This window comes from Xyrauchen texanus, chromosome 23 (genome assembly GCF_025860055.1).
Source record: "Xyrauchen texanus isolate HMW12.3.18 chromosome 23, RBS_HiC_50CHRs, whole genome shotgun sequence".
Lineage (NCBI taxonomy): Eukaryota > Metazoa > Chordata > Actinopteri > Cypriniformes > Catostomidae > Xyrauchen > Xyrauchen texanus.
The window spans coordinates 30,760,640-30,780,212 of NC_068298.1; the positions used below are offsets into that span (position 1 = coordinate 30,760,640).

At 37.4% G+C, this 19,573-nt stretch overlaps 1 protein-coding gene across 2 annotated transcripts in view; it reads right to left on the minus strand.

Annotated features, from left to right (window-relative positions):
* The window catches only part of LOC127617061 (follistatin-related protein 5-like), a 244,191-nt gene that overhangs the window by 211,110 nt on the left and 13,508 nt on the right, over positions 1-19,573 (minus strand). For both annotated transcript variants that reach the window (XM_052088936.1, XM_052088935.1), the window contains exon 2: positions 1,809-1,947. In XM_052088936.1, the coding sequence (XP_051944896.1) occupies positions 1,809-1,937 (129 nt within the window). In that variant the 5' untranslated portion in view covers positions 1,938-1,947. The remainder of the gene's footprint in view (positions 1-1,808; positions 1,948-19,573) is intronic.

A 19,573-nucleotide genomic window follows, 5' to 3' on the forward strand; every position in this document is an offset into this window, starting at 1 on the left:
CAGATACACAAAATAAATAACTGGGGAAAAGCTGAGAACTGAGAAAATGTTCATGTTGTGGTTTGCCTGTTTTAATGACCCCCTGACTTTTCCCCCATTGCAGATGTCCCTTGGAGAAATGTTTTCAAAATATTGCAAAAAACTGTTAGAAATAAATATTAGAGACTTACAGTAAACTTCACTGTGCATGAGTTAAGGGAATCTAACATGCTGGCATGAAATTTTATGTCTAGCCCCACACAAGCAAAATGATTATCAATGGCTCTCCAGTGAGTCACTGAAACATTGCATATATGCCTATGCCATCTATCACATTTTAATAATACAATAATTAGCTTACAAAAAATGAATAAATGGGATATTTTGATAGCATAATAAACATCTATCTTAAACAGAAACAGATATAGTGTTTTCTCCTGGAGTTCCAGGCATTTTGGATGGATGGGTAGACAGACCAACAGATAGATACATAGATATGTATGTTACATGTCAAGAACCCCTACAGATTGAATTACTCTGACGTCACACCGTAGGCAACAAATGCTTCTGGGTTCTCGCGAGCAGCAGATTTCAATGGTGGAGGTGGCCAGCGCTGCAGTTTTAAGCATTTAAGCATTACTGTGTGTTTTGATGTCTGTAAATGTTAATAAAAAATATTCTAAATGGCTGTAGATGGTTTACAGTGAAGAAATTATGTGGGTTCTTTCTGAAATATCACCAAAACAAGTTTAAACTTGGTTTAATGGGCCTGTATGATTATGTTGGTCATGTAACAGGTTGATAAATACTCATCCTCACATGCTTAACAAACATCTAAAAGCCTGAAAATGTTGTAATTTCTAAATGAAAACAGAGTTTGCAAGATTTGTTCATGAAAAATTAAAATCCACCAACAGCAGCTATGAGTCAATCGAGTTTATTAGAGCAGACATGATAACAATGATAGTAACCCATGCAATTTGATCATTTATGTCAAACCCTGAGTTTTTCCTGATCCAACGATCCAGTTGGAAATTTATAAAAGTCCAAATCTCCAAAAATCTGCAGGAAATGTGATGTTTAAATCCCATAAACAGCACTTTTGAGGCATTTTTCAACAAAATTTGAGTGAAGCATCCATAGACAACAGTTCTTCTCGGAGCTACTAAAAGAACCCAGAAGTGGCGGGGCAGAGCATTTGTTTGTAAACAGTAACTTCATCTAAGTAGATTGTGTACCAATGAGACTATACTGCAGCCTGACAGCAAGACTCACTGTACCTCTTCTGCCAATCAATACCCTGCCTCAGTCAGGGTTTAAATTATCTGTTATATAATGTAGACACTGTTGCAGCCAGACCTTCACTCATGACTACGATGAAAAGAGAGAAGGGGAGAAAAACACTAAAACTTTTTAGAGTTGCATTTTGATTCATGTTTATTTATTTATTTATTTTTGAGTGGGAAAAAAATTAATTGCTGGTATCTGAATGTGTGTTCACAAAGCTCACCCACCAAAACAGCAGGTCAATAAACATTCAATTACGCAATTATGCTGGGCAGTTCTATCTTAATGTCTGCACAGTTGGAAATTTCGCCATCAGTTCTAAATGTCCACAGTGAAAGATCCAGTGTTTTTTAGTCAAAATGTTATGCATATCTGATACTCTTTTCATGGGCAGAGGAAAGAATAATAAATCCTCCAGAGTGAGGAATCAAAACAGAATAGCTCAATGTGATGCGGATTTCCACAGTAATTAGCATTGAAACTGGTCAGACAGAAGTCTCCTCTTGTTAAAGAATGGCTAATGAAATTGGAAAGATCAATACCTTGTGACGGAATCGGACGAGAGGTCGATAAGCCAGCGGGGTAAAACCTTCCTTGCCAGGATGTGCCTGGACCATCAGAGCTGACCCCCAGAGCAGGACAGCTGCCCACCATCTCTTTGAGTCTCTCATGAGTACCCCCCTGTAATAAAATAAAGACATTCATAAACAACAAGCAGCATTTGTTTAAGTTAAGCAGAGCATTTAAGCCTCTTGCAGCAAAAAATACATCAGAGCACAGCTTATGAGAGCAAACAAAGGAGGATGCCAATCTAGCGTAGGTTTAAACTAATGCTATCAATAAAAAAGTCCATACTCCTTGGCAGGATTTAATCTATTTTAAATCAATTAAGGGATAACGAGCACCATGAGGAAATAAAAATTAAGCTAAGAAAAGGGATCACTATTTTACTGTGATGACTAAGAATGTAATAGATTTCAGTTCAGACAGTCACATCAAGGAAACATTTAGATAAGTCCTACTACGAAATAAGGGTACTATTGCAGCGTTAGCTGCTTTTTCATCCCCTAAGTGACAAAATAAGGTACCTCACACAGAAACAAAATATATACTTCCAAATACAAAGACATTAAAGCGTAATTTTGCAAGTGCTAGCACTTATTCATGTGAAATTCAATGAATCCTTTAGGTGATAAATGGCCACATTTTAGTGTGCGCTAAGCACTGTTTGTGTTTTTTGTCTCTTCTTGACAGAGACCATCTATTCAAATAATTGACACAAGGTTTTTTTTTTCTTTATGTTCCTATTTTTATTGTTTCCCTTTTTATTATGTTTAAAAGTTTTTTTTCTCATTATTTTTATAAACTATAATTATGTTCAAAAGTAATGTGGTCTGACGTAATTACATTCTTTTGCAACAAGAATCTTCTTTTGTGTGTTTTATACCAACATACAGAGAGACTTATGAGAATGACGAACATCTGCAGCTCAGGTTCATACGGGCAATCCACTAAAATAACCTGCGTTTGAGCTAAGATTAAATTTCATCTGCATCTTGGATAAATAATGCACCATTTTTCATGATTCCTTTGTCTATTCTGACTTTTTTGTGGTTTATTATCATGCAGTAACACATTGAAATAGTGGTTGATGTATGTGGTAATGAAATCAGAGACCCTCCACCAAATCCGATCACAAGTGGTCACAGGAGATGCATTTAAAAGACCAGGTGTACACAGGGATGTGTTTTACCTGACCATATGTGATCGGATTACCCGAGACCGTGCACACAACACATGCACAGATTGGATTAGCCAGTAAAAACGACAATTAAAGTGTTAACATGCAACTCAAAATCAGGGTAAAATTTGGGTTTATTCTTAATTTGTTTATGGCCTTACACCGATAAAGGAAAGCCGTTTAATGCAATGGCATTATCACACACGCCAGCTTATAAAGCATAATCGGTGTAAAAATTTGCACGTAAACATGTTCAGCAGTTAAGCTATTTTAACAGCACTACATCTTTTCCAGTAACTAGCTACATTTTCCAGTAAGTATCACTGTAGAGTCACAAAATGATCTCATCTAACACACTCATCTTTTTAGAGTCTCTCTCTCTCTCTCTCTCTCTCTGGTGCATTATGGGGTTTCAGTATGAGTGGTGGTGGGTACGTGTGGTGTGCGTGTGTAGTGAGGTTTTTTCGTTCCCAAATTTTTCTTCTTTTCCATCTTCATCTTCAAAATGTTTGCTTGTGCGATTGTTTGTTAGCTCGATAGGATAGCGCCTCTTAATGATGATCTATTAGCTAGCCTAGCTTGTAGGCTTTGCCCTGGGCAAAATGAAAATGATCCGGTTCAAAAGAGTAATTTGTTCACAACTCTCTCGCGCTCAGTTTGTTGTTGCATGCGAAGCAAGCTTGTCAGAAACTGAATGGGTGAAAAGAAGCTCGAGACACACTGGTGCGCGATCTAAAGATGATTTCAGTAACTTACAAGATATCTGATGAAACCCCATATGAACTCACACAACCTGACTGTCGCCAATGGTGACAAAATGTTTAATTATTGTGGCAAAAATTAATTTTTGGTCGCATTTGTGACCATTTTAGTCGCAGTCTGGATGATTGAAAGCGGCATGGTTATAGATGGTGTGTTTTGTCAGATTTCTGCTCTCTCAGTGAAAATTACGATCTCTAACATGCTGCCTTTCATTCCAAACACAGCTTAGGAATGGGAATTAACAAGATTCGGTAAGATTGCAAGCGCTTTAAAAATTGTATCTCTTGGCTGAAAAAAAAAACATCTCTGAAATGTGTCATATTTTTAGTTTTTAGAGTTCCCTGAAAATTCTCTATATGTTTCTTTTTATGTGAAACATGAGGGCAGAACATATATATTATACAACTACCTGCAAGTTGAGATTCTTTGAGTGTGGGGATATTGATCACAAACAGCTGGTTCGTCCTCATAGGGGTTTTGTTGCCGAAAATGTTTCAGTATATTCAAACGTTGTAAACAACGTTGCAGTGATTTCCGCTGCTGTAGTTCAAGCGGAAAATGCTCCGACTTCTAGTGACTCTGACATGAATATGGAGGCATCATTATTGGTGCTTGAAACTTTCCTAGTACAAGCAGTGATGTTGTGAAAAGGGAAATTTTGCAATGATGGTGCAGAGCAGCCTGGTGATAAAATGAAACCAGCAATTGACATAAGTTGAGGCTTGTATTCTAGCTTAAAAAGAGTGGAAGGAAGGATAGATTAAACTTTGTCTGATGAATTTGAGTCTGTAGATGGGGAAGACTTGGATGGTAGTTTGCAGGAAGTGTCTTTGCATATTGATCAACTGGGTTCCAAAAAATCTGAAATAATATTTTCATGATCTTCAAAGGACTGTGGACGTGAATGAGTTAATTGAAAAGAAGCGTTTTCTTTTGAAAAAACACGTTACGGCCATCAGAAATTATAGAAAATTGGCAATAAAGAAGATGTATAGAGCTCGTACATTTTCTTACCAGTCATGTTCACGTGGTGTACTCTTTTTTTCATGCTTTCACTGCTGTTACTTTTCCTTCCTATCTTAAGTATATAGTATATGGAGAGTTTAAGATTAGCTTCACTTAATGTTAATGGTGAGAGGGATAGTTTTAAGCGGGCTCTGGAGCTTAAGACAATTCAAATTATACAAATTATTTTCTTTCAAGAGACTCAGTGATGTGCTTAATGAAACTGAATAGGTCTTGTGGTTGGAGGGACCACAGGTTCTCAGTCATGGTACAAACTTAAAGAGTGGAGTGCTGTTCTGTTTTCCCCCAATTTTGGAATTAATATTTAAAAAATATAGGAATATGTTAAGGGATGCCTTGTTTTAGTGAAAGCTGAAATTCTTTTTTTTATTTATTAATATTTATGTGCCAAATGTGGGATATGAGCGAGTCACCTTTTTAATAATCAATGTGAATTATTGAAACAATGCTGTAGTGATCTACGTGTGGTGATTGGAGGGGACTGGAACTGTGCAGAAAATTTCATCTTAGGTCTTATTTATATATAACCTCATACTCAGTCATCAGTTCTTTTGGAGTTCAAAATAATGAAAGATTAAGAGTTATAGGATATATGGAGGACTAAATATCCTACAGACAGGAAGTGTACTTGGGTTAAAATACTTGATAACAGGGTGAGAGCTGCCCGTTTAAACAGATTTTATATTTCAAAGGCTTTTAAAAACTGGTTTATGGAGTGTTCCATTTGTCCAGTGGGGTATTCTGATGATCATCCGGTGTCGGTGTTGATAAGCATGTCACATTATATAAGAAAGTCACCATACTGGCATTTCAATGTGAAATTACTTCAAGTCACTGCTTTTTGTGAACAATTTGTTATTTTTGGGAACACTAGGAGAAAAAAAATATTTTGAAAATTTAAGACAATTATGGGATGTTGGGAAAACTATACTAACTATACTATTACTATCAGAAAAACTGTAGAAATTCATGAAAGATATATTAATGTAATGGAAGGCAAACTTCCATTACAGACAATAATGATCCTGCTTTGTTAAATGTTTTACAGCAGTTAAAAAATAGCTAAGCTTATAATTGAATGAGAGAGAAAGTGGCTTTGGTTCGATCTTGTTTCAATTCTCATGCTGAGATGGATGGACCAAGCACTTTCTTCTTTAATTTGGAGAGATCAGTGGCACACACGGCCACTGCCTTTCTGTGTGACTACCAATTTTCCTGAAATGTGCCAGCATGCTGTAGATTTTTATAAAGATCTGTATATGACTGAACTCTGTGATTCTGACTCTGTGGACTATCTCCTTGGACTTTATTAACTAAACCCTGATTCCAAAGCAAATCTAGATGCTGATATAACATAGAGTATCATGAACTTACTACAGCTGTCATGCAGCTCTGCTGTTGTCAGTCCCCAGGTATTGATGGGTTGCCCTATGGATTTTTATAAACATTTTGGTAGCAAATTTGGAAAGATCTTCATGAGGTGTTGAAGGAATTTGTTAAGGATGAGTCTTTGCCTACCAGCTGTCACCGTGTCGTTCTGTCGCTTTTACCTTAAACGGGAGATCTAGCTCTGTTGAAGAACTGACAACTTGTGGCTCTTTTATCAACAGACTACAAAACACTTTCAAAATGTCTTGCAAATGTCTTGGACATCAGGTCCAGGGTGATGGCTTTTCACCTACAAGCTGCTCAGACACTGCTCTTTCAAACACATCTCATGGTCTGATACAGCAACTGCTTTTCTCAGGAAGGGTGGGGACATGGGACTTGATAAGCACCTGTTCCTTATGCAGTTACAACAAGCTCATAGGAAGGATCTTACATATTTGTATCGGTCAGTCCTTGAAGCATGGAAGGTACTCTATATTTCATGTGAGGCAGACACACCGGCTGGGAGTTGGTTGTTTGAGGAACCTTTGTTTCTCAATCCTTTTTGCCCTCAAAACTCTTGGCTTCAGCTAGCCTTCACTCAGGTCTGATGGAGGCAGGATGTATTAAACTGGAGCATCTAGTAAGTACGGTGCCAGTAATGAGCCAAGTGGTAACTGAAACCTCAAAATATCTACCAACTGAATATCTGACTTTACTGAATGATTCAGCAGTACTCAATTAATGGAAGATAGAGTGTGGATAGAGTGTGTTTTTCCATCCTTGATTTTAACTGCTGCTGTGGAACTGTAGCAGGAGGATGAAGGCCTTCGCTTGTACTTCACAACTCCATAAGTTGATGTATTTGAGGAAGCTGCAAAGAAATCTCTGTATGTTACATGTGTGAAAGTATCCAATACACATATTTTCATAGAAATAAGTTCTTCAAAATTGACTGAGCATTTTGGCAATTTTTCTTCTCTTAAAGGCTGCTGGCTGTACATGCGTCCGATCGAAAAACCGTCCGGTGACTTCCAGTGGAGGATTGTGCATGGGGCAATAGCCACGAACAGACATGTGGTGCAATTAAATTGAGTCTGTTTTTCACCTTTTTGTAGAACGTGCTCGATTGGGTGACTTCTGTTTTAACTAGGTGGGCTGTGTCTCTAGGCAAATGTTTCAATTCTCTTCTGTTTATATTTGGACCCAAGTATCCAGCAAAACTAAGAAACACTTTGATGTTGCTTATTTTTTTTATTTGGCACAGCAAAGCTGGCATTTTGGAAGTCAAGTAAGAATAAACTGTCTAGTCAAAATAACTAGTTGGCATGCTTAGTGGTTTGGTGGTGGCTTGGCTCAGGGTGGAATATGCTTATTATAAGCTAGTGGGACGCTTGCCAATTTTTATGGAAATTTGGGGACTAAATTATGTACTATGTACTTTAAAAGACAATATTCATTTGGTGCTTACTTTTTGAATCTTAATAATAGGTTGAATCTGTAATTTTATAAGTATTATGCGAAAAGTCACAATATCAAATGTTCCAGCTTTTATCTCCGATGATGCTTTGGAACGAGACTCATCACAGTTTGGTAAATTTGCCTGTGGTTTTAAAAAGATTTCTCTGGGCTGTAAACGGCCATCTCTGAAACACGCTAAAACATGTTAAGGTGTTTATGTTTTTAGATTCCCCAGAGAATATGCTAGACGGTTCTTTCCATGTGCATCATTACTGGAGAACGAATATGGTGTATTTAACAACCGGCAACTTATGGTGTTTTGAATGTGAATTTAGGTCATAAAAGGCTTGCATGCCCACACAAGGAGTGTGCAATAAAAAATAGGCCTATTGTCTCGGGTTTGGAAGATGTGGTGAAGTATGTTGCTCAAGATTCCTCTGAGGTGAGTGGTTGTGGTGCGGGCCCCTGCTATAGCCGAGTCAGTACCTGATTCACAGCTACAGAATGTTGCCATTGACAATAAAGATAATAGTGTGAATGAGATTCAACAAAATGAGGATATTGCAAACAATATACTTAGTATCAGTGCTGATGAACAGTTGCAGTATGAAAATGTGTTAAATGTTGTACCCAGTTCCAGTAAGTGTGGTGAGTTTGGTTGTTTTGAGACAACTCAGAAATTGTACCCCAGTAATGATCTTAGTGTGATGGATTATGAACTGTCTGATGACAAATGGCTTTCTCCTTGATTTTGAGTTTGGCTCACAAGGAGGTTCTGTGTGTGGACCTGAAGCCCGTTTTCAAGATATGTCCTCTAAGGATCCTTCTTTGTATATCTTAGAGGAAATAAACAGTTTTCTGGATGATTTGTTTGGCAACAAGTTAACATCAAGGACTTAAAGCCTTTTTATGAGTGATCACATGCATTACGTGGTGTTTCTTTCATTACTGCTTCTCTTTTCTGTTTTCTTCCAATTATCTGTCAAGATTAGTGAGAGGGACTGAACTTTTTGGATATGTGGAGAGTTAAGAATCTATTAATGAGACAATGCACTTGGGTTAAAATATCTGTTAACAGTTAGCACTGCCCAGCTAGATAGAATCTATATTTTAAAGAATTTTAATAATAGGGTTATTGATTGTTGTAATTATCCTGTGGGGTTTTCTGATCACCATTTGGTTTTCATTTCAGCAAATAAGGTAACTGTTATCAAGAAAATCTTCTTACTGGCATTTTAATGCTAAACTGCTAGATACTATTTGTTTGTTTGTTTTTTGTGGCCAATTTGGCTTTTTGGAATCATTGGATGATGAAAAATCTAAAACAATGGTGGAAAATTGGAAAATCTCAAATAAAATGTGCTGTCAACAGTATGCAGCATATTCTACCACTAGTGCAAAATAAACTTTTCAAGCCCTTGAAAGAGAATTAGAATCTATACAGATATAAATGCTTAGAAGACCTGATTCTGTTTTGCTTAACAACTGATCGACTACTGATATGGATGCTCCAAGTGCCTATTTTATTATTTTATTTATTTCTAACATCACAGATATGTGTCGCTATGCTGTTATTTTTACTTTTAGTCTCTACTCAACTGATCAACATGATTCTGGTTGTGCTACACAACTTTTTCAGGATCTTCCTCAAATAAACTCTGATTCCAAGACTGCTTTGGACACTCAAATTTCATTTCAAGAACTTACTACCGCTGTTGCACTGTTAAAATTTGGTCACTCTCCTGGTATTGATTGGTGGACACCTGAATTGTATAAACATGTTTTGAAGTACAATACATCTTTATGAAGGATTTTTTTTACCTGTTTCATTTCAACGTGCTATATTATACCTACTACCTAAAAAGGGAGACTTGGCTTTCTTAAAGAACTGGAGACCTGTTGTATTGTTGATGACAGAATATAAAATCTTATCTAAATGCCTTTGCTAATAGACTCAAAAAGTACCTACACTTAATATTTCAAGACCAAATTTATTGCAATCCAGACAGATCAATAATTGATTATCTGTAAAGTTATACAGTGTTACTTTTGAACCCTTACTTTTTTATATACGGAGAACTTTAACTGGCTTATTGATACCCACAATGCCACAAAAGGACTACAATTACTGATTATGCTGATAATGTCACAGTTTTGTTATTGACAAGAATGATATAAAAGCTCTATCCAAAATGATTGATCTGGATGAGAGGGCATTGTCATTACCTTAAGTACACTGGGATAAGACTGAGGCTTTCTGGGCAGGTCAAGGGAATTTAGAAAACCTTGCACAGTTGCCAGGTAACCTAAATTGGTGTAGACGGGGATTAAAAATATTAGGTAATATTCAAAAACAAAACTGGGAGGGAGTTTTGGAAAGGATTTGCACCCGATTGTCTAGATGGAATTGGCTGCTAACCCAGTTGTCCTACAAGGGAGAGCCTTTGTTGCCAATATTTTGGTAGCTTCTGCTTTGTGGTACAGATTTATTGTGTTACAGCCACCTACTGGACTAGTCCAAGAAATACAAATGAAGCTGGTGACATTTTTTGGTCAGGACAGCATTGTGTTCAATCAGCTGTTCTTTTTCTGCCAGTTCAGGAAGGGGGGCAAGGTCCAGTGTACATCAAGTCTAGACTCAAGGCAATTTGTCTGCAAGCTACATTGACTGTTGTAGAACAATGAGACTTCCTGGTTCAACACTGCAGTTGCACTGCTAAGAAAGGCAGGCAATGTGGGACTCAACAGACACCTTTTCTTAATTAATTTGAATAAAATTCAAATTTCTTTGTAGATCTATTCTGGAGGCCTGGAAAATTTTCTCTGTGTCAAGGCCAGCTGACATACACTGGTGGAGGAAAGTTTGGAATAATTTACAGATTTTGCTCTTTCCTAAGGAAATTGGTACTTTAATTCAGCAAAGTGGCATTCAACTTATCACAAAGTATAATCTTGACATTACTGATGTAAAAAAAACAGCAAGTTATTTTTCATTTTTGATCAAATCTAGACAGGCCAACACATTATCATTGAGTAATCAACGTGGCCTCAGACCCGAGTCGAGAGACGAAATGCACGCACCGCATTCTCGTCACGCAGGCTTGTTGCCGTCTGTTCAGCCCCCGTATCTATGGGCAGGAATTCCCCGAGGCCTCCTTGTCTGGCCTTTGGATGGGACGCGGAAGACTTAAGTGGCCTTCCACCCACGGTGGTAGACATGGTCACTCAGGCCAGGGCCCCCTTAACAAGGTGCCTGTTGACTTGAAGTGGAGTCTGTTCGCTATGTGGTGTTCTTCCTGATGCGAAGACCCCCAGAGATGTGCAGTCTCTTTTACTGACTTTTGGTAACTAGTTAAGCATGCAGTTAAACATTAATACGAGACATGGAGTTTGTCTCTTTTCCATTTTTTATGAAAAAATTCTAATTGTATTAGTCGTTTTTCACATTATTAATGTCCTGTCTATACATTGTGATCAGTTGAATGCCACTTGGGTGAATAAAAGTACCAATTTCTTTCCATAAGAGCAAAATCTGTACATTATTCCAAACTTTTGGCTACCTGAAAACTGCAGTTGTCAAGCCCCTCTTGAAAAAGAGCAATCTGGATAAGACCATATTAAGCAACTATAGACCGATCTCATATCTTCCTTTCATAGGCAAGATCATTGAAAAAGTTGTCTTCAATCAGCTGAACAAATTCTTGAACTCAAATGGATACTTTGACAATTTTCAATCTGGTTTCCGATTGCATCACAGCACAGAGACAGCACTCATAAAGATAATAAACGATATTCGCTTAAATACTGATACAGGCAAATTATCAGTACTGGTACTACTCGACCTCAGTGCTGCATTTGACACTGTTGATCACAACATACTTCTTGACAGGCTGGAAAACTGGGTGGGGCTTTCTGGGATGGTCCTAAAATGGTTCAGGTCATACTTAGAAGGGAGAGGTTATTATGTGAGTATAGGAGACCATAAGTCTGAATGGACGTCCATGACATGCGGAGTCCCTCAAGGCTCAATTCTTGCGCCACTCCTGTTCAACCTGTATATGCTCCCAATGAGCCAAATAATGAGAAAGAACCAAATTGCTTACCACAGCTATGCAGACGACACACATATCTACTTATCCCTATCACCTAACGATTACAGCCCCATTGACTCCCTGTGCCAATGCATTGATGAAGTTAACAGTTGGATGTGCCAAAACTTCCTTCAGTTAAACAAAGATAAAACTGAAGTCATTGTGTTTGGAAACAAAGATGACGTTCTCAAGGTGAATGCATACCTTGACGCTAGGGGTCAAACAACTAAAAATCAAGTCAGGAATCTTGGTGTGTCTCTACAGTCAGACCTTAGTTTCAGTAGTCATGTCAAAGCAATAACTAAATCAGCATACTATCATCTGAAAAATATTGCAAGAATTAGATGCTTTGTTTCCAGTCAAGACCTAGAGAAACTTGTGCATGCTTTCATCACCAGCAGGGTGGATTATTGTAATGACTCACTGGCCTTCCCAAAAAGACCATAAGACAGTTGCAGCTCATACAGAACGCTGCTGCCAGGATTCTGAGCAGAACCAGAAAATATGAACATATCACACCAGTCCTCAGGTCTTTACACTGGCTCCCAGTTACATTTAGGATTGATTTTAAAGTATTATTACTGGTATATAAATCACTCAATGGGCTAGGACCTCAATATATTGCAGATATGCTCACTGAATATAAACCCAACAGATCACTCAGATCATTAGGATCACATCAGCTAGAAATACCAAGGGTTCACTCTAAGCAAGGAGAGTCTGCTTTTAGCTTTTATGCCAGCCGCAGCTGGAACCAGCTTCCAGAAGAGATCAGATGTGCTCCTACAGTAGTCACATTTAAATCCAGACTCAAAACACATCTGTTTAGCTGTGCATTTACTGAATGAGCATTTTGCCACTATGTGTCTGACTGTTTGTACTGTATTTTATTTTATTTTATTCTAAACTGTTTCAATTATTCTTATTTTTTTATTCTTATTTAATCTCTTCTATGTAAAGCACTTTGAATTACCATTGTGTATGAAATGTGCTATATAAATAAACTTGCCTTGCCTTGCCTTGCCTTACCAGTGCATATGCTGGATTTTGGCTGCTGGAGGAGCCATTGTTTTTAAATCCCTTTCTACCTTCAAGACCCTTATGTTCTGTTAATTTGTCTTCATGGTGGTTAGCTGCTGGGTGTGCAAAGCTAGGCCACATTCTCAGCACCAATTTGGATATCCTGGGTGAAAGAGCTGGGATAAAGTCTGCTCGGCTTCTGAAACACCTTGTTGATGAAGCTATTGGAGAGCTGAATTTGATCACATAACTTAATTTTTATCGATCACATAAATGAATGGATTGCAGGGTGTGACTATAATTTTCCATCCTTGGAGATAATTGCTGATGTGAGGGAATGACAAGAGAAGGATTGTATTGCATTGTCCTTCAAAACTCCTCAGCTGGATGATTTTGAGTCTGTTGGCAATAAAGCTCTGTTTGTAACTTGTGTTAAAGTGACTAATGCACACCTCTTGTCTGGAGTAACTTCATCTACATGGACTGAATTCTTTGGAATTGATATTTCTCCCAAAGTCGTCTGGCGGACACTGTACAAGCATCCAATTGATAAATGGACAGGCGACATCCAGTGGAAGATTGTACATAGTTCTATAGCTACAAACAGACATGTGGTGCACCTAAATCCTAATGTTGGGGTGGGTTGTCCTATTTGCTCTGGAAGTTAATCCATTTTCCCCAACCAAAAAGCTCTAGCTCTAGCAACTTGTAGATAAAAGAGCCAATCACCTTTTCGTGTTTTTAACGTGAAATGAGGTCAACAACATTCGGATGAGTGTAACTTGATTGATTCATGTGTTAATACACACTGCATTAAAAAATTCAGTCAATGTGTTTAGGCAGAGTGATTATAAGACTAGTTTTACACTTGACACGACATGATACACAGGTTGAAATACTTGCTCAATTCACTAACATATACAGCTGAACTGCCCCGTGTTAGAGCTCTGTTTAACTGGGAGAATTGTATGAGAAAAGACTATGGATCAGTGACCACGAGTAACATTCTACATCGATTATGTACGCAGAGAAAATGTATTTTTTTCAAAAAAATTATACATTTTTCTTTGATAATAAACAAGTAGTTTGATTCAAGAAACAAACCGTTTTTTATGACATTTTGGTAACATACAAAATGAATGCATAGCATAGTAGAAGAGAAAGTGGCTGTGAGAAAAAAGTATCGCAAAAGTAAAATAACGCTATAGTTACTTTTTTAAGGAGTAACGTAATATTCTAACAAGTTACATTTAAAAGTAAAGTTACGCAACACTGTTGATGAGTAATTAAAACATAAATATTACATAATTTGCATTGAATTCTGAAAGTTACATTAACTGATGTTAATAATGTGAGTGAAACATCAAACTATCTAATAAACAAAACATCTGTCACAACTCTCAGGTCTTTTAAAACTGTTAACCTCAGATTTAATCTTCGTATGTGGAATATTCCTCACCAGAAGAGCAAAATGAGAGTAACAAAATCATTATGAAATGGGTTTTCATAATGTTTTTGTAAGAAGTGAAAAGTGAAAATAATATCTCGTATTTGATGCAGTGAGTAACACAATTACCTATGTTGTTTATAACAAATTTGCAAATCAAAACAGCTAAATAATTTATTTTAACAGTAAGTTTCACAGGATTATAATATACATCTACAGTTATTGATGACTCTAAGAGAAAATATCATCTGACATAATAAAATTGTCTGAAGCAGTTAGGGAATGTATTTATTGACAGGACTCCATCACCCCAGAGACTGTTTAAACAGAGGCACTGTAAACACTTTGGCCTACGTGACAGAGATAATTCAGTCTAAGCTGTCAAACACTGACATCCCCAAAGCCACTTATGGATTGCATTGTACTTTTAATATGACAGAAATGTTTGGCTGTTTTCAGGGGCGAAAATTTCATCAATATGTTGGGGGGGACAATAAACATAACAATTTCATATCATTAGTTTGAAATTGGCTCAAAATAAGCATTCTAGATGCAAACCCCTTTGTACTATCTTTTCATTCTCTCCAAGCATAAAACTCAAAATGAAAGACAGGAAGAGAGACAGCATGGAGAAGAGAAGATTGAAAGCTGTACACTCACCTATAGGAATAGTCACAATGACTTGATCAGGTGGCCATAAATCTCCATGCCACGTCTATGCCAAGTGTTTTGGCATTGATTTCCAAATGAGGGATATCTATCACTCACAATTTTCACAGTAGATCATTGTGTGACAGTCTCCCAGATGGCAGCTCAATGCAAGCATATCCTATTGCATTTCAACAGTTCTTACCCACAGTCATTGCAGCACTGATTGCTTACTAATCAGTGTTTACAAGTAAATTCAGAGTACTATGATCTGAACAGTTCCCAGAATTTGCTTCTGTCTCTATGTGCGTACAAAAAGAGAGACATCCCCATACTCTGGTAGACTACTAGAGCAGTACTTCTGTTCACAGGGCAGACATCTACAGTCTATTTAGTTACGATTTATGCCAGTCCCCACAATAGAGGTTCTTAACCCTTGGTAACCCAAAACATAGATTACTGACTGTGATGTTAAGTCTGATAACAAACAACTTTGGTTCCAGTTCAGGGTGTTGCTGGATGGACAGATTTTAATTGTGCACATGCTGTTCAAGGAGTGCAAGGTGTATGTTGAATAAAGGCAGTACTGAAGCTCTCTTTTGTGATGTTTAAAACTGACCATGCCAAACTCATATTGTTAAGGCTGCCACAGTAGTAAGGCTCATTAGCAACAACAGTGTGATCATAAAGAAAGGAATTGAGAGACAGCAATTGCTTAGTCTCCTACTAGGTGGCATGACCACAGACCATCCACAGTCTGTTCACTGACCATCTGATGTATATTGCACACACAACTTGAAAGCACTATTGGCTGGTTTCTATGAAATTTTCTATAGCTAGGGTGAACCAGTCTGATTATAAAGTTCTGGGTTAATACAATAAACACTTTTTAGCAAATGGATTCACTAAAGTTTGCTAGATTAGTGCCATAAAATCTTTGGATGAACATAAATTCTGATAACAAATTATATATATATTAGTGCTGTCGATTTAACGCGTTAATTCAGCGCGATTAATTTGACAAAAAATAACGCAATTAATCGCACCATAATAAGGAAGATTCCTGAGAAATGCAAACTTGTAGTACCACCTGTTTACTCCAGAGGGCAGTAAGTGAAATTTCAGCTGTATGAACAATGCACAGTTTATTCAGTGAAGAAAACACTTCAGTAGGAAGGAAAACGCAAACATACGTTACATTATTGCGTTCAAAACACTTGAAGGAGCGCAAATGCGAACTAAGGGATCTCAAGATGTGTTTAAAGATTGTGTATTAAACTATGTTTAACTTGAAACAGTGAAATAAAAATGTTATGTTTATGATGCGACGCATACGAGGCGCTACACAAGCATGTCTGACGCAGGTGTAGATTGACAGGCTCTTAAACAAGCCCTCATAATAAATCTCTGATTGACTGACAAATTGACTTGTGAAATAGATTGCTGTGAACTGTATGCCAATGATTGACTTATGATCAATAATATGGTAGTAAACAAAACATTGTATTCTAAAGCCGCTTTTTGTATGGCCTTATCAATAATTAACTCTTCTGCTACAAGAATGTAATGCATTTTAATTATCTGAATATTTTTGATTATATATATAATTTTTTAATATTTAAAGATAACTATGTATAAGTATATATTGATATAAATATGTGCGATTAATCACGATTAATTAATTGGGACACCATGTAATTAATTTGATTAAACATTTTAATCGAACATTTCAATATATATATATATATATATATATATATATATATATATATATATATATATATATATATATATAGTACTGTGCAAATGTCTTCACAAAAGCACAAAAGAAGAACAGGGAGCCCTGCAACAGATGTCATGTCCCCCACAAATCCCCCACTGAACATCGTGTCAGTCTGAGTTTACATAAAGAGACAGAAGCAATTGATACGGTCTAAATAGATAGAAGAACTGTGGCAAATTCTCCAAGAAGCTTGGTACATTCTATCTGCCAACAACCAAAAAAAAAAAAAAAAAACTGTCCAGGTGTACCTAGGAGAATTGGTGCTGTTTTAATGGCAAAGGTGGTCACACCTTTAGATTTATTTATGTTTACTGGATTTTGTATGACATTAACTGATAAATGAAAACTATATATGTCATTATTTTTGAAGACATCCTTATCATGCAACATTTTTCACAAGTGCCTAAAACTTTTGCACAGTACTGTGTATATATATATATATATATATATATATATATATATATATATATATATATATATATATATATGTATATATATATACACTCACCTAAAGGATTATTAGGAACACCTGTTCAATTTCTCATTAATGCAATTATCTAATCAACCAATCACATGGCAGTTGCTTCAATGCATTTAGGGGTGTGGTCCTGGTCAAGACAATCTCCTGAACTCCAAACTGAATGTCAGAATGGGATAGAAAGGTGATTTAAGCAATTTTGAGCGTGGCATGGTTGTTGGTGCCAGACGGGCCGGTCTGAGTATTTCACAATCTGCTCAGTTACTGGGATTTTCACGCACAACCATTTCTAGGGATTACAAAGAATGGTGTGAAAAGGGAAAAACATCCAGTATGTGGCAGTCCTGTGGGCGACAATGCCTTGTTGATACTAGAGGTCAGAGGAGAATGGGCCGACTGATTCAAGCTGATAGAAGAGCAACTTTGCCTGAAATAACCACTCGTTACAACCGAGGTATGCAGCAAAGCATTTGTGAACCACAACACGCACAAACTTGAGGCGGATGGGCTACAACAGCAGAAGACCCCACCGGGTACCACTCATCTCCACTACAAATAGGAAAAAGAGGCTACAATGTGCAAGAGCTCACCAAAATTGGACAGTTGAAGACTGGAAAAATGTTGCCTGGTCTGATGAGTCTCGATTTCTGTTGAGACATTCAGATGGTAGAGTCAGAATTTGGCGTAAACAGAATGAGAACATGGATCCATCATGCCTTGTTACCACTGTGCAGGCTGGTGGTGGTGGTGTAATGGTGTGGGATGTTTTCTTGGCACACTTTAGGCCCCTTAGTGCCAATTGGGCATCGTTTAAATGCCACGGCCTACCTGAGCATTGTTTCTGACCATGTCCATCCCTTTATGTCCACCATGTACCCATCCTCTGATGGCTACTTCCAGCAGGATAATACACTATGTCACAAAGCTTGAATCATTTCAAATTGGTTTCTTGAACATGACAATGAGTTCACTGTACTAAAATGGCCCCCACAGTCACCAGATCTCAACCCAATAGAGCATCTTTGGGATGTGGTGGAACGGGAGCTTCGTGCCCTGGATGTGCATCCCACAAATCTCCATCAACTGCAAGATGCTATCCTATCAATATGGGCCAACATTTCTAAAGAATGCTTTCAGCACCTTGTTGAATCAATGCCACGTAGAATTAAGGCAGTTTTGAAGGCGAAAGGGGGTCAAACACAGTATTAGTATGGTGTTCCTTATAATCCTTTAGGTGAGTGTATATACAGAATACAGGACTGACTCCCACAATTGCGATCACTGAGAAGTGATAACCATAGCAACGCTCGCGCCTGTGAACAAGAAACATGAATGCAACTGACTTAGCCTGTTTTGTGCTTGCTATTTTTTAGCAAAGAGATTATCCACTCAAGACGTATTATCATCTGACAGTAGCCGCTTTTCCACCAGCGGGCCGAACGGTTCTGAGCATGGTATGGAATGGTTACAGTAGCATTTCCACTTGAGCACGGTTTGGCATGGCATGATTATAAACCATTTTCTGCATGGTTAGCTAACCATACTCAACCATGCTAGTAGAATGGCTTTAGTATGTGGCGATTCATTTAGTGTATCTTCATGATTTTATTATGATCGTTTAACTAGCATTGTAGATTACATTTATTTTTTGACATGCCTTTTTCCATCAGGGAAGTAGATTACTTGCTCATTTCATTTAAACTCAAAATATATCAATATTTCATATACTATTTTCATATAATACTTATGCAATATTTTGTAAATAATTATCCGTTTTAGCTAGTCTGTGTCAGAGTTCAGCCAGTTATGTTGATTGTGTTTTGTTTTCTTTGTGGCTTAGCTCTGATATCCTTGTTTATTATTCTTGCCTTGTTTATGTGAACCGCACCCTTTTTGGCACTGTCATGCATTCTCTTGTCTTGTTGGTTACTGGCATGAGTACATTGCTCTTATGTCATTCTTGCAGAGAGACAAGATGGGGGCAGGCTTCTGCCAGGGGCCCCTGGGCCCCCCTTCTAGAACCGCCTCTACTACACATGTCCTGGTGGCAACACAACGTTTTCCTAGCTCATCCTAGTTCATCTTATCTTAGTAAGGACTACCTGATCCAGGTTCATTAGATTTTCGGATAATTTCTTACATTTATTTATTTATACATTCATTCAATAACACATTTTCTTCATGCTTTTATTTACAGCTCTGACTGTGATTTGTGATAGATCCTCCAAAATGTAAGGTTGGGTTATGAATATTTGGATGAAAATTTTAAAATGAAAGTGCAGCAAAAGCATGAAAAGATCAGAGTCAAGACATCAATTTTAGACCTATTTCATTGTTTGCTTAGGTCTGTGTAGCAGTCCCAAAGGTCTGGTTACTGGATTTCATGGCTGACAGCAACAGCAATAACGTTACTTTCAATTAGCTCTTACTGTATATACAATACAATTGCTCAGTTTGGGGATGGGAAAATATTTGTGTGTAG